This window comes from Tupaia chinensis, unplaced genomic scaffold, assembly GCF_000334495.1.
Source record: "Tupaia chinensis unplaced genomic scaffold, TupChi_1.0 Scaffold000602_1, whole genome shotgun sequence".
Lineage (NCBI taxonomy): Eukaryota > Metazoa > Chordata > Mammalia > Scandentia > Tupaiidae > Tupaia > Tupaia belangeri.
In genome coordinates this window covers 1,415,267-1,438,442 of record NW_006160120.1, presented here as the reverse complement: position 1 = coordinate 1,438,442, position 23,176 = coordinate 1,415,267, and the positions used below count along the sequence as shown (strand labels likewise).

Below are 23,176 nucleotides of genomic sequence, written 5' to 3'. Positions count from 1 at the left end.
GAATGTCTGCCCTGCCTGAGCCTCTGTTCTCTTTTTAAAAAGAGAGGCCAGGCCCTCGGAGCAGTCACACGGTCTCGATGGCAGGTAAGTGCCTCTCCCCATGTTCCCCGTCCTGGCCTTGTTTCGTGCCCGAGGTACTTGGGATTTTTGGTGAAGTGACACTGGCCCCAGGTCGAGAGTGACCCTTTCACACCACTGCCTCATTTCCATCCAGCCCTCTTCCTGGCTCTGGAGGCCAAGTCCCCCTTCACCCTCACGTAGGCTGGGCAGCCGCCCTGGAGGAGGTTCCTGGGCCTGCTGGGTCTGACCGGCCCAGGGTGCAGCCTCGGCTTGAGTTCCTCTGTGGGGAAGATGTTCGGTATCAGGGTGAACGCTCAGTAACTTAATTAGTCCGAGAGTCATTTTTACCACGTGTTCCTCCTGGCTTAGGCTTTCTGGGCTGCTGGGTCATTTCACCCCCTCCCCAGCCCCCACCCTTTGCTCTCAGTTCCCTTTTCTGCTCTCTGCCAGGAGGAAATGCCAGGCTTTTGTTTCTTTATGATGTAATTACTGGCTGGGGAGGGCCTGAAGATTCCTGGGGAGGAGGAGGCCTGTTTGGGTACCTATGCTGTGTCTTTGGGAAATGATTAACCAGGCTCTGCTGGGCTGCTCTGGGAGAGTGTGGTCGCGTTCGAAGTGGGTATTGGTGAGGGCGGGGATCATGGAAGTGCTGCCTTGGCTCCCAACACTGCCTGCTCGGTGACCAGAGGAAACCTGGATTCCGGCAGCTTGGTTGAAATGCAGCAATCCTGTCCAGGCCCATCCCTGTCTCCACTTTGTATGAGCTTGCATTTTCTGCAACTTTGAACTCGTGGGATTGATTTCATAGAGCAGGCAAGCCGTGCTTTTGGAGCCAGGGAGAAAGGAAAAGAGGAGGAAAGATCCTTTGGTTTAAAAACATAGCTGCCGTTGATTGAGCGCTTACCCTTTGCAGGGCATTATGCAAAGAGCTTCAGTGAATCCATTCCTTTAATCCCCCCATAACTGTAACTGTACAAGGGCCATGAGCTCCATCTGACAGGACAGGCAGAGTACCAGGAGCTTCCTCGTGGTCGCTCGGCTGACGAAAGCAGAACTAGGTTCCACATGCAGCCCGAGGCCAGAGAACCCATCATTCATCTGTCATTCATCTGTCGCTGTGACTGGCTCGTCGCTGCACACGCCCCTGACCTCTGTGGAGGGTATCCAGCGTGTCCTGGTTTGCCCGAGACCAGGACAACCTCACAGCTGGTCACCCTGCTCCTGTGGCCTTCCATAGTCTTCTTTTCATTCGGCCCCTGCAGGCTCGTCATCCACATCATAAGGAGACTGAACACCCACAGAAACACGCAGCACGCCAGCCTTTCCGCTGTGGTCCTTTCACTGGAGCAGAGAGACAATTCCCTGTACTGGTGTGTCATTTCCTAGAGCCGGGAGAACAGATCGTGCTGTGACTCAGACCCCGCTGGGTGTGGGTGGGGGCTGGGGGGTGCCTGGTGCGGCCTCCGTGGAGATGGGAAGATGGCACTGGGACACCCGGCCTGTTTGTAGCGTTGGGCAGGTGAGAGGGCCACTGTTTGCACATTGGGAGGTGGATGTGCTGGTAGAGAATCTTCTTTGAGAGCAGGGCATCATTGTGGAGTGACACATACACACCATTTTCTTTTTCTGTTTTAAAAGATTTTTGCTAGGATGTGTGTGCTTACTGGAGAGACTAGAGACAGAGAGAGACAGGAAGCAAGAAATCACCCCCAAGGGGGATGGCCATGCCACAATCCCTTCTCTTCCATTCTCCTCTGGGGTCTTGAGGCACATGCTCCAGGCATGAGTTTCACATTGCTGGATGGACCAAGGTGGAGTCTAGCGACGTAACTGTTACGCCATCTGCTGGTTCCCACACACATCATTTTCAGACTTCGGACCTTCCCCACCCCATACCTATATCTGTAGTTCAGGCGAATTAAAAAGCAAAACAAAGCTGTACTCTTAAACCATAGGCCCTAAATTAGAAGTCCTCTTGCTGCAGAGCCTAGGTACAGGCCCTTCTGGAGAAGGGCCATGTGGTTCAGTGGCTAGGAGCGTAGTCCTAGTAGCCACAGTCCTTGGGTTCAAATCTCACTCTGCCACTTGGTGGCTGTGTAATCTGGGGCAAGTGACATGGCAGGAACGACGTGCTTCATACATCACATGTAATGGGAGAAAGTCTTAGCTCCTCATACCCGTGGCTGGGAAGGCTGGGAACCTAAGGTTAAAGTCAGGTGTCTCTTAAGTCTAAGGGCACCCAGGAAGTGCTGAGCGAGATTCTTGCTGGCGGTTCACAAGACGCAGGTTCAGGAAGGATGGCATCCCATACTTGCTTCTGAATACCCAGCAGACATTCCCATATTATTAAGATTTCAGTGAAATGTCACTAGGAGGGGAGAATTCTGCTGCCTTATGCCCATGCCAGGCTGTTTTCCTGAGTCATTGCCGCTCCCTCCCCCATGTTAACTCACTAGGAACCAGGCTTATGGGGGGCGGTGGCATGGGGGAGCGTGGGAGTTGGTGGGGGACAGAATTGCCAGGGTCCAGCCCAGTAGAATCACCTGATGCTGTCACCTTTCGAGAAAATGCTTTCAGATCGCTGGTGAGCCACATCCCAGTGATTCAGGCTATGGTGGCTGTTTGTCATCGTTCCAAGTTCATAGATGAAACATGCTTAGCAATACATCCTCGTTAGAATTAAATCATTAAAGGGAAAAAAAATTGACTCAGCTTTCTGCAAAAGATCAGTATGCTGGCCTCGTTACCATGACGACAGGCGGGTTTATTGCATACACACCCCCACCCCCCTAACTCCTAGTTTTCTTGCCATCAGAGGCTCAGTCCCTGTTGGAGTGGGGGGCTGTTTAAGTCAGAATGCAGGCCTGCTGGCTTCATACCTCTGAAGGACCCCTGGATCCAGCAGCAGGCTTTTCCCAATCTTCCTTCCTAAGAGCCTTCATTCAAAGCCCTGGATGTTGACAGATGTGCCTGTTGTTTGGAACGGATCAAATTTCTGCCCCTTGGATATTACCACTGAACTCTCATCAACTCCAGGGAGAATCAGTGTATTTGTAACAGTGAATGGCATTGGGATTTTTGTGTTTTGTTGAGAGTAGGAGATATGAAATACTCTTAGGTGTGGGGAATCTTCAGCGAAAGTACTCCCACCCCCCCTCCCTGTAATCACCCAGGCAGAATCTTAGTTTCCCCTTTCACTTCCCGGTGGGTTTGGGCAAAACTCCCTTGCCAGCCCTGAATTGCTTGCAACTGTATTCATTTCTAGTGATTTTTCTTCTCTTCCCCTTAGAATGAAAGGATTTTAAAGCACATGCGGGACTTTTAAGGTCCTCTGGCTCTGTATTTTGTTATCATTAGAGCTGAGGTTGCCTTTGAGAAGGTGAACTAGGCTCCAGCCCTGTTTCCCAAGAAACCGCACTCATGTGTGGAAGAGCAGCAGTAGTTTTTGGCGGGAGGCGCTGTCATGGCCTCCACGCAGGCAAGACCTGTTCTGTTCCCTTTCCCCCTTTCTTCCCATCATACAGAGGGGACCCTGAGAGGCAAAAGGACTTGTCTGGACTTATTTCGCCCCATTCTCCCATTTAGCTTCATTTGGCAGCTAGCCCCCTTGCTGGCTTCTTTTTACCCCCGGAGTCCCAAAGCAAGCGCATAGGCAGGGGATGTAACCCCCGAGGCAGCGTGGAGGAGATGGCTCAGCCACGGACAGGATTCTCCCATTGCCAGAACCTAGACTTTGTCCTCAGCCCTCACATTGTACAAATTCTCTTACTGAGTCTGTTCCGGTTCCTGGGAGGTCTTGTTAGACTACAGCGCACTGGACCCTAACCCCTACTGTCTGATTCTTTAGATCTGGGGTGTGGCCTGAGAGTTTTCATTTCTAGCAAATTCCTAGGAGATGCTGCTGCTGCAGTATGAGATCACACTTTGGGGACCATAGTCCCTGGAGATCTCAGCCGCTGCATGCCCAGGGAGGAGGTGGTGCCATTTCTGTTCCAAGGATTGACTGAGCACTGCCTGGGACCACTATGTGCCCCACCCCCCAATCAGTGGGCTTTTTGTTGTTGCTCTTAGAGGGAGAGAGATATGGAGGAAGAAAAGCCTCTTCCCCAGGGGCTGGTCACAATCGGGGGAGCCCACACGTGTGCCCTGCGTGTTTTTAGGCTGACCTGGGGATCTATACCCATTATTGCCATGTGGCTTCCACCTTTGCAGGGCACTTGTATCACCATCGATCCACAGGCACGGCCTCAGTGGTTTTTCAGGAACATAGTACCCATTTTTCCTTTTTTAATTTTTTAAAGAGAGATTTTTTGCTACAAGGCATGTGTGCTCCCTGGAAAGACAGAGACACAGAGAGAAAGTGGGAAATCACTGCCCCGCGCCCCAGGGTACCCATGTTGCAATCCCTTTTTCATTCATCTCTCAGGATTTTGGGCATGCCGACACCTGCGCCCAGTGTAAATTTCAAGCCTTCAGATCCTGGACTCGAACCGCAGTCTATCAAGTGAGAGTTCAGTGCCTTAACCACTATGCCACCTGCTGGCTGCCTTCCCCCCTTTCCCGAGAGTGTTTGGGATTTTGTGGGCATGCCTTTCATGGTTTCGGTGTTTAGGGGATACTAATGAAATTAGTGGGAGAGTGGGAGAGGGCCAGCATTGTCTTGACGGTGAGCTAGAGCTGTTCTTAATCCGATCTTTTTCCTTGCTCCTTGCTCTGTTGAGAAGCATTGAACACACCACTTGTCCACCCCACCACCCCCCGACGTGCCTCTCATTTTCCTGTTAGCAAGGCTTTGCTCAGGTACTCCTTGTAAAATTTACCTACACACTTGAAAAACATGCAGAACCCAAACCTCTAGCTTTTGCCTGGCCAGAATGCCATTTCTTCCAGGACACATTGCCTTTGAGCCTTTCAGAAACACCCATAGTCTACGGCACCCAAGCGGTGTTATTGGGGTTTATTAAACCCACACAGAGCAACCCCCAGCCCCTCCCCAGTCCCAAGCTCTCTGATCTAGTCCCAACCTTACCTAGTTGGTGATCCTTAAACATCCGGAGTCAGGTTTGCCTCATTTGCTCATGGCTGACTTCGAATCGCACCCGCTGCTTTATTTTGTGAGCCCGAAGCTTCTAAATGCTCAGTTTCAAATTTTCTTTCTTTCGACAAATCCTCCAGGCACATGATAAATACAGTATACGAGGGTACATAGTGAAAAATCATCCTTCCCCTCACTCCCTGATGGCTCTGCTTCTGAGCCCCCACGTAGGGCTCTGTGATACTTTCGTGTTCATCCAGGAATGTTTAGGCTCATGCAAACGTTGATGTATATACTGCATGTTTTTTTTTTTTTTGAGGTGTACATTTGAACACTAATGGTGCCAGACACACACTGGTTTTTAACTTGACTCAAAGCTTTGCGATCACCATTCAGTGACTTGTGTATAGGTGTTGCATGGTTATTACTGGCTGTGGAATAGTTGCCCCCCTTTTTTCATTATTACTATTTTTTTAAAGAGAAATTATTTTATTTAACTTATTTTAATTTGACCAGAGAGTGAGAGACAGAGAGAGAGAAAGAGAGAGAAAGTGAGAAAGCAAGCCACTAGGTCCAGGACTTGAACTGTGGTTGGCCATGTGGGAGTGTCCAGCGCCTTAACCACCATGCCACCTGCTGGTCCCCTCATTATTACTATTTTTAAAAAATATTTATTATCATTTTTAATTTGCTATAGGCATGTATGCTCACCAGAGAGAGATGAGAGAGAGAAGCGAGAAAGCAAGCCTCCGGGTCTAGGACTCAAACCATGGTCAGCCATATGGGAATCCAGCACCTTAACCACTATGCCACCTGAAGACCCCTTTATTACTATTATTGTGGTAATTTGCTGTGCAGTACATGTACTCGCCAGAGAGAGAGAAAAAAAATCCCCCAGAGAGGATGTCATCCCCTCTTCTCCAGTCTCCTCTTGGGATCTTGGCCATGCATGTACACATGCTTAGTATGGTTTTCAATCCACTGAGTCTGGGACTGGAACTGCTTATTTGGCCCCGTGGGATCCAGCTGCCTTATCTGCATGCCACCAGCTGGCCCCAGCTGTAGCATGCCCTGTATCAAGGCTGCAGTGTTTTGGGGGACCAGCCTCCTCTGTGGATGGTTAAGACATTCCTATCCTCAGGTACAACCCTCTGTGCCGCAGCTGAGTCGCTGTGCTGCAGCTGAGTCGCTGTGCCGCAGAGTCGCTGTGCTGCAGCTGAGTCGCTGTGCATGCACTTTGCTGCCCGTGACTGTGTGTCTAGTCTGTGTCTAGGAGATTGTGTGGTCAGAGGCTATGTGGAGAAAGTGACAGTTTTCATATGTGGTGGTGGGCTTGGTTGGGGTGAGGACCCTTCTGGGAATGAGGGGAGGTTTTCTCTGGGGGAACGTGCCACGCCCAGTCTGCCCCAAGCTTCCTCACTAACTAGCTGTTGTGAGCCTCCGGGCCAACCCAGTGGACTCTGTGCTCCCGTGGGGCTGTCTGGGGTGTGGTCCCTGGACTCTGGGTTCTGTCTGTTCACCCTCGATGCTCAGTGCTGTGGTTAGGCTGTAATTTATCCTCAAGGCCAGGTGCTGTGTAGCGCCCTGAAGCCTGCCGCCCTGAAGCCTGCCCGGTGGTGCTGGCGAGTTGCATCCTGTGGACTGGGTTTTGAGAGATCCATTTGAGATGTTCCTTTTGTGAGTCGGCTGGAAGGTTCTTGGCCTTCCAATGAAAAGCAGAGCCCAGGAGAGTCTGCCTGGGGACCCTGTCAGTCTGTCATCTCTGACTCCTCTGCAGAAAGGGGTGACGGTGTAGCCCCACGCTGCCTGTGTCCTGGGGCTAGCCGAGTGGTGAACCTGGAGGAGGAGAAATATCTGTGGGGATAGTCATCTTTCCGGGTCTCTATCCCATCCCACCCCCCTGTGCTGCCGGCATAGCGCTCTCCTCTTCTGGGCATGTAGCTTTCCTTCCTTAGGATGTGGGCCTACCACGCTGAGCCTTAAGTCGTCCCTAAGTCAACAAGACCACCATCGGGCATGGAGCAGATTGGAGTTCTTGCAGGTGAAGTGGGGTGACTGTTGTAAAATGCACGTGTGCTTACGTGAGATGCTGGGAGGAGGAAAACAAGGAGTTGGGTTGGCATTTTTCAGGTGAGAATGTAATTTGTGTTGATCTCCCCCAGGAGGGTTTCACACAGGATGTCCTGAGGACTTCCCGGTGGGGGTGGGCGGGGTGTGTTCCTTCTTCACATATTTACTCTTCATTAGCCTAATCAACATGAATTAATGCCATTGGCTTGTCCAAAAAATTTGTGGCCTTCTTGGCCTGTGTCTCATAATTTCCTGCTTTTGCTATCAGGCATAGGTGTGGAGAAGAAATATTTCTTTGGGACAACAACATCAATGTCTTGTGACAACCCTTGGCAGCTTGATCATGGCCTCATCAAGAGTGATAGTAGGGAATGGTGGCGGTTGAGGCAGGATAGCAGCACCTTCCCATCTAAAAATAGGGGGCTGTTATTCAGTTCCCTTGGTGCCATGAGAGCCTGCAGGCCCTGATATTTTTTTAAAAAAAAATATTTACTTGATTTCATTTATTTATTATCATTATCTTTTATTTTGACCATAAAAAGACAAAGGGAAAGTGGGAACGCAAGCTGCTAGGTCTGGGACTCCAACCGTAGTCAGCCATGTGGGAGTTCAATGCCTTAACCACCATGCCACCTGCCCCCACCATCTATATTATGTGAAATCTCCTGATTTTTAATATTTTGTCAGTGAATTCACATTTTATAAAATCATTATATAGGAAGACAGACAGCAAAGGGGGCCAGCTATGTTCTTAGTAGGAGGAACACTGAAATGGCATTGGGAGTTTGAGGACAAAATACCCCGCTTCCCACAGCCCTTCCTCATGGGGCCTAGGCCTCCTTGACTGCTTTAAAATGTGTGATCCTGTGTGTCTCTTTCAGATCCTGGCTCTGCAGAAAGAACAGCCCAGAAAAGAAAGTTCCCCAGCCCTCCGCATTCTTCCAATGGCCACTCGCCACAGGACACATCCACAAGTCCCATTAAAAAGAAAAAGAAACCAGGCTTACTGAGCAATGTAGCGAGCCGCCCAGAGTGGCTGTCATTTGCATAGGGCAGAAAGGGCGGCTCAGAATGGGCTTGTGTAAAAATTTCCACTGGGTTTCTAGGTCTGTGTTGGGGTCAGAGCAGTGACCCAGATGATCTGAGCATATTGTTCTTTAGAGTCTGGGATTTATGCATGGATTAAATTTTGCACACTTTCAGGACCGTCTCCCTCCTCCCCATCACACATAGTCTGAAGATTTCCCGCATCCTGGGCCATGTCAGGGGTTCCATTTCTGAGCTCTGTCTGGAGGTGGGGGCTGGACGAGGCACGCTCTGTTCTAGTCTCAGTTTTCTCATCTGTTAAATGAGGTTTGAGGTCTGTGGTAAGAGGCGTTTCCTGAGGTCGGCTTCGGTAATTGGTCACGATTCCTTCTCATGGAGCACAGACCCCGGGCATCTGGAATCCTTTCTAGACCTCACTCTTCCTGGGCAGCCAGGATAGTCAGTAGATGTGGAAAATTTACCGTCTTGGATATTCCCTAGTTTTATATTTGTCTGCTACAGACTATACATATATGTATTTGTTATTGTTATTTTTTGTTTGTTTGTTTTATTGTTTAGTATTTGCTATAGGCCATGTTCGCTTGCCAGAGAGAGGCAGAGAGAAAGAGAGGGAATCTGAGAAATCACCCCTTAATGGGGCATGACCATGCCATAATCCCTTCTCCCAATCTCTTCTTGGGATGGTGGGAATGCACGCACACACCTTGTGTGTTTTTCAAGTGGTTGGGTCCAGGACTGAAGCTTTCCAGTTGACCGTGAGGGACCCAGCCACGTTTACCACCATACCACTGGCTGGCCCTAGGCTAGATATTCTTCTCATTACAAAGAATGAGAAGGATTTTAGAGGACTCACTGATCAGCAGTGGTTCTAGGGAGGCAGCACCCATTGTGTGCAGTACTGAGTACGGGCAAGCCCAGAGCTCGCGAGTTGTATAGAATAAGATTGTCGCTTTCACAGGAAGAGACCTTGGAATGGTTAAATACCCAGGACTGGGAGAGGTGTGTGTTTCTGAGCATGAATCTATTTCTACTCTCAAAATTATATACTGCAGTGCCAGCTCTGCTTTTGCTGTGGACTGAGCACGTTAACCTCGGTGCCTAGTCTTTAAATCCGCTGAAATGGGGATGGCGCTATGACTGCTGTGAAGGTCACAGGGTCGTTGAGAAGATGAATTGAGCTAAGCAACATGAACAGTACAAGTTAAAAAGGAATGCAAAGTTTATTGGGTGGATAGGCTCTATAAAGTAGAATAGCCATGCAATCTTTTTTGAAAGAATTATTTTACTTAACTTTATTTACTTGTTTATTTATTTTAGTTTGAGGAACAGAGTGAGTAAGAAAGAGAGAGAGAGACAGAAGGTGAGAAAGCAAGCCGCCAGGTCCGGGACTCGAACTGTGATCAGCCATGTTGGAGTCCCGCGTCCTTAACCACCATACCACCTGCTGGCCCCAGTCATGCAATCTTATGTGAAGCAAGGAACATGCACAAAAATGTTTTAGACCTGTGCTGTCCCGGATAGCAGCCATGTGTGGCTCTTGAGCACTCGGGAGTTTCAACTATGATAGAGGACCTGAGTTTTTTCTTTGTTTTGTTTTGTTTTGTTTTTGAGAGGGTTTTGTTATAGGGCGTGTGCACTCACCAGAAAGCGAGAAATCACTCCCCAGGGGGGATGCGCATGTTGCAATCTCTCCTCCATTCTCCTCTCAGGATCTTAGGCACATATGCACATGTATGCGTGTGTTTAAGCCACTGGGTCTGGGACTTAAACCACGGCTGACTACATGATAATCCAACAATGTAGCCATTATTCTAACTGCTGTTCCCTTTTTTTAAAAAAAAAAAAAAGAGTTTCTCCTGCTTCTGTTTTGGTCATAGGGTACATGTGCTTATTGGAGAGACACAGACACAGGAGAGGGAAAGTGAGGAATCACCACCCGGGGAATGATCTCATCACAATCCCTTTTCTATTCTCCTCCTGAGGTTTTTGGGTGTGCATTCCTACACATGTGCTCAGTGTATTTTTTTTTTTTTCTTTTTTTTGGAGAGGTTTTCGCTATAGGGCGTGCGCGCTTGCCAGACAGACAGAGAGAGACATAGAGACAGAAAGCGAGAAATCACCCCCCAGAGGGGATGGTCACGCCGCAATCCCTTCTCCATTCTCCTCTCGGGATGTTGGGCACGCACGCACACATGCCTGGCGTGAGTTTTAAGCCACCAGGTCCGGGACGCGAACCGCGGTCGACCAAGTGGGAGTCCAGTGACATAGCCATTACGCCAACTGCTGGTTCCCCTCAGTGTGTTTTTTAAGCAGACTTACCTGGGACTTGAACCATGAGTTGACTATGTGGGGATCCAGCACCTTAATCACCCGACCTCCTGCTAGCCTCTGGAATGGAGTTTTTCAATTTTATTTAGTTTAAAGTTAAATGACTTAGTTGTGATTTGTCATTACTGTAGACAGTCATAGGTGGAAAATGGTGGATTCTAAATAAATGGTAGGGATCATTGCAATTTGAAAGAAGTATATAGTAGCAGTGACGATGGTAACCGCAGGGCAGCATTTGCCATGTGTCACCTACTGCTTTAGACACATTTCTGTGCTCACCTTATGCTGACGACAACACATAGGGAGGGTTCCAATCTCCACTTCAATAAATGAAAATCCAAGACTTTAGGTTGCCTCCTCAAGGTCTCAGAGCAAGCGAGAGCTGCGTTTCAGCTTAAATCTGCCTGTCTGGCTTGAAGCCAGCCACAGCCTACCCGTGTCACTCTGGAGTTATCTCCTAGCTGTCAGGACTGAAGACTAAGAAAGGAACATGATGGCCACAGATAATCCCTAAACCTTAACTTAGCCAGTAATTAACTTCCGGGCCAGCACTGTCTTCCCAGTTACCAGTAATTCCTGGAAGCAGATGTCCCGCTGTGTAGAAATAGCCTTCTCCCCGTGCCTTGCTGCTCCGCATGTGCACACATGTGCACACAGTTTGTGAGTTTCCACCTGCCCTTTAAAGACAGGCTCACATCTCCACTGGAGGCAAACCCACTTGGGCAGCCCAGGCGTTTCCTTCGCTCCCCTCCTCCCATGTGTTACTGCCGTTTTTCTGACACGTAAGCCCCAGGACCACAATGCTGTGTTTGTTCATCTGTGTCTTCCTCTGCATGGGCCTCAGAAAAAAGTGCCCATTGTCCAGTGCTTCTGTTACCCCAGAGTGGGACATGGGGTGGGAAGGCGGTGGAGCTCAAGGAAGTAGACAGCCCTCGGGGGGTGGGACACGGTGGAGGCTGAACGGCACAGGGCACTCAGGCAAGCTCCCGGGCAAACAGTGCTCTCAGTACTGACAGGTGCCCCTGGCCTGGTGGATGCTCTATGTGACCTTGTCAGCGGCTTTGCCATTTTTGGCCTTTAGGTACCTAGTAAAATAGGGGTTTGGACTAGAACACCCGAAGGCTGATTGCAGGCTTTTTTCTCTGGACTAAACTGAGCAGAATGGTCAGGAGTCTTCTGTCCGCCAAGGAAAAATAATAGCTTTATCCTTAAAGAGGAGAAATTCTGGTTTTTGACCCCATAATTCCTTCTACTGTATGATGTCCACATAGGCGGGGGAGTCTCCCTGGACACACTCTGTTGTCTTTAGGGGAACCTTCAGTCCTTTAAAGAAATAAAGGCACAGGACACCCTTTTCCTTCCTCCCTCCCTCTCCCCACCCATCTCCTCTAGGGATCCTGGGCACGCACATATACAAGAGCCCTGTGTGTTTTTTAAGCCACTGGGTATGGGACTTAAACCCTGGAGTCAGCCATGTGGGATCCAGTGCCTTATTCACCATACCCCACCTGTTGGCCCCAACTGGCCCACTTTTTAATCATTAAAGTAACAAAATCGCCCAAGGGCTTATGTGTTCACTCTAAGTGGGGGAGAAACACAGACTGGCAGACCTTGCCCTGGAAAACCACAGCCACAGCTGGTGCTGCAGGGAGCCCTCCCCTTCCAGTGTCTGCTCTGCAAAAAAAAAAAAAAAAAAAAAAAACCAAAAACCCACTTCCAGTACTTGCTCTGCACGCCCCCTCCTTGCAGTCTCCTGCTGGGCCTCTAGTGTCATGCTTGGCTAGTTTTGCTCATTCCTTCTGCCTCTGTAGACATTCATGTTCTTTTGACTTTTGGCCTGTATCAAGATTCACCCCTTCCTGGGACCAGCAGTTAGCGCAATGGCTATGTCGCTGGACTCCCATGTAGTCGACCACAGTTCGTGTTCCGGACCCGGTGGCCTAAAACTCACGCCGGGCACGTGTGCATGCGTGCCCAAGATCTCGAGAGGAGAATGGAGGAGAAAGGATTACGGTGTGGCCATGCCTCCTGGGGGTGATTTCTCGCTTTCTGTCTCTCTGTCTCTCTCTGTCTTTCTGGTGAGCACAAGTGTCCTATAGCAAAAACCTCTCCAAAAAAAGAGAAAAAAAAAAGATTCACCCCTTTCTTCCTCGTTTTCTTTAATTTGTCTTCCATGTTCCAGTGTTGTAGAAAGAAAGCCATCCCTGGGGCTGGCAGGCAGGTGACAGGGTGGTTAAGGGTCTGGCCTTCCACATGCTGACTGCTGTTTGCATCCCAGATGTGGTGGCTCGCTCTCTCATTTTCCCACTCTCTCTGGTCAAATTATTAAAAAATAAAATAAATATGTCTTATTGGCAGAACCTTTTATTACCAAAGGGGAGACAGGTGTTGAGTTTTACATTTAACCCCACTTCACCTTTTTATTTTTTTGTTTTAAACATTCAATATAAAGTACTTTCAGGAGAAACTCCCCCACCCCCCTTCAGGGGATTTTTTAAGAGGACCTTTATATCATACTATATATTTAAGGGAAAAGATATTTCATCATTTATAATTAATATTTCAGCAGTTCTTTGGTTCAGTGATTCCACACCTTGAGAAATATTTGAAAATGCCTGGGAGGGCGCTTCTGTCACTTTGGTGGGGGGCAGGAAGGTGTCAAGTAGCCTGCAGTAGCCTGAGCAAAGCATCTTGCCCGTTGTGACAGTAGAGCCTTCCCTGGTAAATACCATTCTTTTTATTTTTTTAAGAATTATCTTTTGGGATTAGCAGATGGCATAACGGTTATGTCACTGAACTCCCACATAGTTGATTGACTGCAGTTCAAATCCCGGACCTGGTGGCTTAAAATTCACTCTGGTCACGTGTGCATTGCATGCCCAAAGTCTCAAGAGGAGAACGGAGAAGGAATTCTGGCATGGCCATCCCCGCCCCAGGGAGTGATTTCTCGCTTTCTGTCTTTGTTTCTCCCATGAGCGCACAAACCCTAAAGCAAAAACCTTTTTACCAAAAAAAAAAAAAAAAAAAAAAAAAAACCTTTAAAATTAATTTATTAATTAGTTAATTTGTATTTGGTGAGAGAGAGAGTGAGTGAGTGAGTTAGTTAGTTATAGAAAGCAAGCAAGCCACCAGGTCCGGGACTCGACCTGCAGTTGGCCCTATGGGAGTCCAGCACACAGAAAGACAGGAAGTGAGAAATCACCCTCAACCCCCCACAGGGGTATGGCTACCCCACAAACCCTTCTCCTTCATTTTTCTCTCCCTGTCTTGTGCTCACATGTACACGCACCCAGCGTTAGTTTTAAGCTAACTTAATTCCCCGACTACGTGGGGAGTCCAGCGACATAACCGTCTGCTGGTCCCTATTATTATTATTGTAAAAGTTTGCTATAGAAGGAAAGGGGTGGGGAGGAAATGAGAAAGCAAGCCTCCAGGTTCCTTGGCCATGTGGGACTCCAGCGCATTAACCACCAAGCCACCTAGTGGCTACAAGCTGTGTATATTTCCTAAGTGGGTGGGCTGGGACTTGTTAACTTAATTAACTTGTTGGGCCTTTATTATCTTAAAAATTGAGACACTGGGCCAGCAGAGGGTGTGGAGATTAAGGCACTGGATTCCACATTGCTGAGTGTGCATGTTGAGTCCAGATTTGCGGCTTGAAAATTCTGCCAGGCATTTAGGCGTGAGTGCCTAAGATCCAGAGAGGAGACCAGAAGGAGAGGGGATTGTGGCATGTCCATCCCCCCGAGGTGCTTGCTCACTTTTCCTCTATTTCTCTTTTTCTCCGCAAGCTCATGTGCCCTATAGCAAAATCAAAAGAACAAATTAAAAAAGGGAGACATTTTGGGACTAGCAGTTGGCGTAATGGATCTGTTGCTGGACTCTCATGTAGTTGACTCTGTGGTTCGAGGCCCGGACCCAGTGGCTTAAAGTCCAGTTGGGTGCGTGTGTGTGTGTGTGTGCCCAAGATTCTAAGAGGAGAATGGAGGAGAAGGAATTGCGGCATGGCCATCCCCCCTGAGGGATGATTTCTCGCTTTCTGTCTCTCTCTGTCTTTTTAGTGAGTGTGTGCTCCTTATAGCAAAAAACCTCTCTCTCTCAAAAAAAAAAAGACATTCCTAGAAGTCCTTTTTTGGGCTGGGGACAATTCAGGGGATAGCAGGGAAGCAGGGTTTTTGCCCTACCCTATCAGGCCTGTGTGCCTGATCATCCTCCCTGGTCTGGAGTGCGGAGGGCTGCCCCTTAGGATGAGAGTGAGCTCTGCCCCTCCCTGCTGTCTCACCCTCTAGTAAGCTCATTGCCAGGGCACCCTCCACTCCAGAGTGGTGACTTTTCTGGTATACATTGCTATGCCCATGCTTTTAGAAAATCTAGGGAAACGCTAGCTGACTCCAGGAGGGCTGTTTTCTTTTTTTTTTTGGAGAGGTTTTTGCTATAGGGCGCGTGTGCTCGCCAGACAGACAGAGAGAGCCAGAGACAGAAAATGAGAAATCATCCCCCAGGGGGGATGGTCACGCCACAGTCCCTTTGCCTCCATTCTCCTCTCGGGATCTTGGGCATGCACGCACATGCGCCTGGCGTGAGTTTTAAGCCACCGGGTCTGGGCCTCGAACCGCGGTCAACTACGTGGGAGTCCAGCGACATAGCCATTACGATAACTGCTGGTTCCCAAGGAGGGCCGTTTTCATTCACCTAGGATATCTACTTAGCCTCTGTAGGAATGTGGGTTTGTGGGCTGCCTACATACCACATATCCACCCTGTGCTCACACCTGGCCAGAGTACCCGAGCTCTGGTTAATGTAACCAGGGGTCAGCAAACTAGAGCCTGTGTTTGTCAATAAAGTTTTATTGGCACATTTGGTCATTTAGGTATTCTCTGTGATTGTCTTTGTACTCTGATGGCAGACTTCAGTAGTTGAAATAGAGACCGAATGGCCTGGAAAGCCTCAACTACCTATGTCTTTGTAGACCTTCTACAGGCAAGGTTTGCTGACTCCTGTATACATTGGGTTCTTCCAGAAATAAATAAACAGGCCTTTTCTGCTTTTGTGTTAGACCGACTTCCGGAAGTGCAGGGAAATAACATTTGCTCCCTTAACCTGCAATTATCCCCTCGTACCACAGGTTGCAACCTGACTGCCTCAGTATCAGCTGGAAATGCACCTCATGGGTGCGAGGGAGGAAGATCCTGACTTATTTTTTCCTGAAATAACATGCTTTTCCTATTTTAAATGTCCCATATTTCTTATCAGATTATTTTTATGGAGCAGGAAACAAGTTACACGCAGCAGATCAGGAAGGTATCTGATTGACAAGGAGATGACCTGCTCAGTCAGTTCTCTGCAACTGCTTCGAGAAAGGCGGGCACTGCTGAGACAGGAGCATGGAGCAGCTGGGTAGTTCTCTCGAGCCTCCCAGGGACACCCACCCCTGCCAGCTCAGGGGTGGATACTGGGCAGAGGTTCCTTTTGAAGGATCAACGCCCCGCTTCTGTTAGACAGAGAGGACTTGAGTTGCCAGTTAGGGACTGGCAGTCATATTTGATTTTTCCACTTTTGTTTAGAGTTTAACAACACTTCCTGTCCGATTATTAACTTACTGAAAGGAAGTCAACACTAAAAATATACCCCTCCCCCCCCAAAAAAATAAAACCTTAGAAGGCTCCACTCAGGTTAGCTGTAGTCCTGTTTGCCTGGTATGTGCAGTTTTTTTCTTTCTTTTTAAAACTGCAATTAATAAATTAATTAATTAGTCCAGAGAGAGTCAGAGAGAGAGAGAAAGTGAGAAGGCAAGCCGCTAGGTCCAGGTCTTGAAATGTGGTCAGCCATGTGGGAGTCCAGTGCCCTTATCCACTATGCCACCTGCCAACCCCTCTGCTTTCTTTCTTTTTCGGAGAGGTTTTCACTGTAGGGCACGTGCGCTCGCCAGACAGAGAGAGACAGAGAGACAGAAAGCGAGAAATCACCCCCCGGGGGGGGATGGTCACGCTGCAATCCCTTCTCCTCCATTCTCCTCTCGGGATCTTGGGCACGCACGCACACGTGCCCGGAGTGAGTTTTAAGCCACCGGGTCCGGGACGTGAACTGCGGTCGACTACGTGGGAGTCCAGCGACACAGCCATTACGCTAACTGCTGGTTTCCCCAACCCCTCTTCTTTTTTCCCTCCACTTTTGCTATCGGGTGCATGTACTTGAGAGACAGAAAGACAGGCAAAGTGAGAATTCACTTCTGAGGGGAATGGCCTTTCCAAAGTCCCTTCTCCATTCTCCTCTCAGGACTCTGGGCATGCACACACTTGTGTTCCATGTGAGTTTTAGGCCTCTGGGTCTGGGACTCGAACTGGGCAGTTGGCCGTGTAGAGTCCAGCCACCTTAACTGCCATGCCACCTGCTGGCCCCAGGTAGATCTTTGTACTAACTTTACCATCTGTCAGTTAAGTGTAGTAGTATTTACCCTACCTTTCTGGGTGGTTGTGAGGAGAAAATAAAAATGGCAGTTTGTGGGAAATCATAACATGCAGGATATATTCTAACAGTCATGTTACTCCCTGGGAAGCAGGACTGTCTTATAAGTCAAACTGAAATAGAGAAAAATTGGGCCAAGAAGTATGTAATCTTGTAGGAGTTAGCTATTTACTCAATAGAAACGAGATGAAGGAGGCTTGGAAAGTTTGGTTAACTAGGATAGACTAACTAAACATCTGTGATGCTTTTTTTATCAAGATGTGTTGTAATTCCGGGCATTTGGACAACTTTAAAATCTCTCTCACTCTCTCTCTCTCTTTTTTTTTCTTTGAGAACTTTAAAATCTCTTAATAAAAGCCAGTAACAAGACAAGCCTCTGTAACTCTTTTTTTCACCTTATTCTGGAGGTTCTAGCCTTTAAAATAAAATTTTGAAAGATAATATAAACAGTATTAGACATGGACAGACAACACAGATATTAGAAATCATTTGATTTTCAGCGAATAAATTGCTAGGACTGTACATATGAGGTCAGTGTTAAAAACCTTAACAGGAGTTTTATGTACCATAGTAACCATTGAGAAGTATAACGGTAAGCGATGCCCATCCAGAGTGTTAAAAATGATGCTGGGGGAACCAGCAGTTAGCGTAATGGCTATGTTGCTGGACTCCCATGTAGTCGACCGCGGTTCGCGTCCCGGACCCAGTGGCTTAAAACTCACGCCGGGCTCTTGTGCGTGCGTGCCCATGATCCCAAGACGAGAATGGAGGAGAAGGGATTGCGGCGTGACCATCCCCCCTGGGGGGTGATTTCTCGCTCTCTGTCTCTATGTCTCTCTCTGTCTGTCTGGCGAGTGCACGCGCCCTATAGCGAAAATCTCTAAAAAAAAAAAACCCAACAACGATGCTGTACCTGATTATATGTGAAGTCTTGGTGGATGTAATAATATTTTACTGAAGGACTGGAAAGAAGTTTGTGACGCAGTGAGGTTCATTTAAAGATATGTAGTATTGTAATACGGATGTATCAAATAGCCACCCATGATACTGTCTTTAAGGAACTGGGGCTCAAAGTGGGTTCAGTCATTTTCTTAAGGTCACACAGGTAGTTACCAGATTTTTTTTTTTTTTTTAAGAATTATCTGTGCAACTTTATTTATTACCCTTACTTTTTAAGCTTAACCAGAGAAAGACAAAGAGAGGGAAAGTGCGAAAGCAAGCCACCAGGTCTAAGTTGAACTGTGATTGGCCATGTGGGAATCCGGCTCCCCAACCACCATACCACCTGCCAGCCCCAATGATCAGGCTTCTTTTTGACACCGTCCACTTCCTAAACAGAATGTAGATTGGTTTTCTGATAGACGTTTTCCTCATGAGTTTCTTTGGGGGATTTTAGAGGTGTTTGAAGTGTAACTCTCCTGAATTCCACAAAGTATCTTTAGGGGGGAACCTTTCCTACTTTGGGCCAGGAAGAGGTGTGGCTCCCATGAATTCACCACCCGTCTCGTCTTTCTGCCATTGTTGGTTCTAAGTCAGAGATGTGGTACCCTGGCAAATAACGAAGACCTACCTGTGTTGAAGGATGTTGGGCCAGCCAGTGGTGTGGTTACCGAGACTGGATCCCACGTGGCCAACTGTGTGGTTTGAGTGTTGAACTCAGTGACTTGAAAGATACATGTGTGATTGCCCAGAATGTTGGGAGGAGAATGGAGGAGAAGAGATTGCAGCATGACCATCCCCTGGGAATCCTGTCTCACTTTCCCCCTCTCTTTTTCTCTGTCTCTGGCGAATGTGTGTGCCCTATAGCAAAAATTAAAAAAAAAGTTTAAGAGTTTTAGGAAACCTCTTTTTGGCTTATAAGTTTTTTCTTTCTTTCTTTTTTTTTTTTAATGTACTCAGGAGAGAGTCTTCAAAAATGGATCCCCCCCACCCCGCCGGCCTTTGTGACTTATATCTATTGAATCTGGTCTCTAAATGCCTGCTACTTAGAGAATCCCAGGGGGAAACTGCCGAACTTTTATTCTTTTATTTGCTTTGGTTGTTTGGTTGCCCCCCTCCCCCCATATATTTCCCAGTATATGGGGGGGGAATCTTCATTGTTTTAGCACTGTTAGGAAGTGGCAGCCCCGTGTGAAATGCATATATTATAAGTAATCATCCCTTGTAATTCCAACTCAATACCTTCGGGTCGGCCATTGCCCTGTCCATTTTACAGATGAGAAAACTGAAGCTGAGAGGTTAAGAAATCTGTCCAGGGTCATGTTGCTAGGTAATGGTAGAGTTAAATTTGAGCCCAGGTAGGCCTGACTTCCAGCCAGTGTCCTATCCTGCCAGAGCTGCCTCATCATGTGGGTCCTAGCGTCCAGTCCATGGCCTCTTAAAATAGAAGGGAGAAAAGAATAGTCCTAAGATCTAATGACCTGCTACTGATCTAGTGGAGTCACCGAAGTTAGTATGATGTTCGAATTTGTGAAATGCTGTACTTTGCTTTTGTTGTTATTAATGTACTTGTTCAAATTCCTTTTGAGAATGCACATTTGTTTTGAAACCAAACCTGTCTTTCTTGCCTACATTTCAGTCAGAACTAAGACATGGTCCGTTTTACTATATGAAGCAGCCACTCACCACAGACCCTGTTGATGTTGTACCGCAGGACGGACGGAATGATTTCTACTGCTGGGTTTGTCACCGGGAAGGCCAAGTCCTTTGCTGTGAGCTCTGTCCCCGGGTTTATCACGCTAAGTGTCTGAGACTGACATCGGAACCAGAGGGGGACTGGTTTTGTCCTGAATGTGAGGTTAGTCCTGATGAATGAATGCATTCCCTCCCTGGTTTCCTCTTCTTTCTCTTTCTTCATTTTAAAAATAAATTTTTGAAATGATCCAAATACAAGGGAACAGAAATATCTTGCTTTCCACATGCTCTGTCTTGTCAGCCCCCTTTTGGATCAATGTTGGCTGTGGTCACATCACTGCCCTTCTTGGAAAGAGAACTGAATATTGTTTTTGGTTCTTTTTTATTTATTTTCTTCTTCTTCTTCATCTTTTTTTTTTTTTTTTTTAAGAGACAGAAAGAGAGAACATGAGAAATTGCCCCGTTGAGGGGATGGCCTCACCGCAGTCCCTTCTCCCTTCTGTCTAGATTTTGTGCATGCACGCACATGCACCTCGTATGACTTTCCATCTGCCAGGTCTGGGACTCAACTGGTCAGCCATGTAGGAGTCCAGCACCTCATCCATCACGCCATCTATTGGCGCTGGTTCTTTTTTTTCTATTTTTCTTTTTTTTTTTTTCTATGACTGAGCATGTGGGTGTGCATGTGAGATTGAGAGACAGAGATGAGCACTCTGCAGGGTCTCTTCATACTTCAAGCCCCTTCTTCCAGGATCTGGGGCACTCTCGTTTGTGCCTGGTGTGTCTCAGGTGGACCAGGCTGGGGATTTGAATTGCTGTGGTTATGTGGAGTTCAACTTCTCTTCGCTAGTGCATTATCACTGTGTCAGGGAGTCAGCCGCCAGTTTTGTTTCCTTCCTGGATCTTTGGATTGCTTTCAGAGATGCGTCCATTTCTGATTCCCATGTAATGAAAGTTTTGGTAGTTAACTCAAAAATCTTGAACAGGTCCCATGTTTTAAATAGATCGCCTGCTCTTTTCCTCTCAGATCTTTTCTCATCCTTGAGTCACCAGACCGGTCTTAGTGTTGTGTGTCACACACGGTGACCATCGGATGCTTTCTTTCATGCAAAAAAAAATCTTTGTTAAGTGCCTGTTAGGTGCTGAGAATTTGATAGTGCACAAATACAGGCTCTAATCCTATTCTTTTAAGCAGAAAGGGACAAAACCCAGGAGAAATAAAGGTGGACTTAACGACCTATAGTAGAGAAAAATGAATTGTGGATCGGGGGTTAGGAAGTTAGGGTGTGCACGGTGTTTCTGTTTGAAAGGCGGGGGTCTGGAAGAGCTCACTAAGATCTGAGGAAGACTTGAAGGAGAGGAGAAATGAGCCAGTCAGCCATTTGGGGGAGACCTGTGGAGCAGAAGGAACTGCAGATACAGAGCCTGAGGCATTGTGATGGCAGCGGGTCTGCCGCATTTCCCACAAAGCCGGAACACTCTTCATTGAACCGGTTCTGAGGGTCTCCACTGCTCTGAAGTGGCTTCTGTGCTTGGTGATTCCAAACTCTGATCCCTTTTCAAAATGCTGAAAAGACGAATATCCTCCAGAAAACCTTTTAAGGTGAAATGCATCTTGGATTCAAAGGTTCAGTGAAATTAGATCTCAGATGAAGGTGCTTTGTATCACCGAGTGGAAAGATTGCTTTTAGATGTTTTTAGTGGGGTAAAAATGAAGCAAACTAGGGGACCGGGTCTGTCGATCCGCTGATAGTGTAGAGAAAGGAGAAAAATCGGAAGTACAGAGAATCGAAGCGTCGACTCCCCATCGCGACATTGTGATGGCGTACTGACTTTAACATGGCACACGCTGGGGTTACTCTAGACTGAGATGTGGGGTACCCCGTGCTCTTCAATGCTGTTTTCTGTGTTCACAGCCTGAACTTGCTCTTCTGCCTTTCGCATGGGGACTGGAGCCTTTACCAGTTTTTGTTTGTCTCGACCAGCTCTGCCCAATTACTTAATGATATTGCAAAAAAAAAGGTTGGGGCTCCGGCAGATTTAGCTGCATGTCCTATTTCCTAATGAAAGGCTGCCGGAAGAATAGCGATGGACTTTCATCATGAGCAGGAAGACCCCAGAGGCAGGGCCAGGCCAGCGTTCATGCACATCCAGGCTCTTTTCCATCTCATTCTTGAAGCGATGTGCTCTTCCATGGCCATCAAAAGGCTGCTGGGGATTTAGGTATCACATGTGGGTAGACAGAAATCCCCGAGAGGAGGATGTCTAGCTTTGTATTTCTTTTTATGGAGTGGAAGGATTTTGCCATCAGCTCCCAGCTGACTTCCCTGTGGGGTCATGGGTCAGCATAACCCGGGTCTGACGATAGAACAATCCTCTTGCAAAAAAGACTAGAGAAGACTTTCTGGGTTGTGGGAAGCGGACACTGCCAGCTAGGAGGGGCTTTGGGGGTGGGAGGGAATAAGTGACAGATGGCAGGCAACCCAAGTGTTCTTCATGGCTAGTTACCTGGAAATGAGCTGGAATTCAAGTGGGTAGGTGTTCTGTGTCTGAGATGTGGGCTCCATTGGTCAGGCAGTGAGCAGGAAGCCTGTCTGTTTCAGGCTCTGGTTGTGAAGCATTTAAATATGTGGTCAGGACTGTTTTCAGTTCAAGCGATTCTCGGATTGCCCTTTTCCTCAACAACCACCAGCTACATCCTAGAGTTCGTTTTGGAGATGCCGGAGATGTGAAGAATGGAAACGGAATCCAAATTAATCGGAGAGAACTTTTCTCAGCTCTCCCTACGCAGATGGTGCAAGAGTGTTTCCTGACATGATCGGAATTTGCTATTTTTGTTGTTGCTGCTACATAATCTGTTGGCCCGAGATAAGGTACCAGATTTACATAGCAGAATCCGGCTTCAGTCATCTCCCTGGGCCTCTTCTTTGATGGGAATTTCCCTTACGACATGACATTTGTTGCCCATGGAGAGAGGCAGCGAGGCAGTGTCCCTCGTAATGTTTGCCAGGACGTCCTGAGTGGGTTCACACCAATGGTTGTGGGACTGAGGTCCTGCTGGTTATTACTAGTTATGTTTCTGATTAGTCCTCTATCATCCTTGCGCTGCTCTCTCCAGGGACATCTGTCCCTTCCCTTTTCCAGTGATGTCGTTCAGGCAGTGCCCTGTCAGTTTCCTGATCTCCCAGAACCTCAGAGTTGAGATGAATGGTTGACAGGTAGTCATCCTGTGATAGGTCACCCTGAAACCCTCAGGGCCCTTTCTTTTATATCCCGTTCTTGAAACCCAGAGATTATAATAATGACAGTTTTTCAGATCCCCATGCCTCCACACCTTCCTCAGACCATGTCAGCTTCATGATCTGAAAGTACTTCCTTGTAAGGTAATAGAGTGATGGGCTTTTTAGTTTTCACACATTGATGCAGGACGTTTTGGTCCAGTAGATGGGAATTCTGGGCAAGTGTAACAACTCTTCTCATTTAGACGGGAATTGCTTTTTCCTCCCTCCTTTATTCATGAAAGGGAGAGCAGGGAAA

The 23,176-nt window shown here is 47.8% G+C and overlaps 1 protein-coding gene across 1 annotated transcript in view; it reads left to right on the top strand.

Annotated features, from left to right (window-relative positions):
* Nucleotides 1–23,176, top strand: part of ZMYND8 (zinc finger MYND-type containing 8) — a 133,154-nt gene that overhangs the window by 32,526 nt on the left and 77,452 nt on the right. Inside the window, 3 exon segments of the mRNA XM_006158554.3 lie at nucleotides 8,047–8,180; nucleotides 9,040–9,049; nucleotides 19,654–19,802. Of these exon segments, the coding sequence (XP_006158616.1) occupies nucleotides 8,047–8,180; nucleotides 9,040–9,049; nucleotides 19,654–19,802 (293 nt within the window).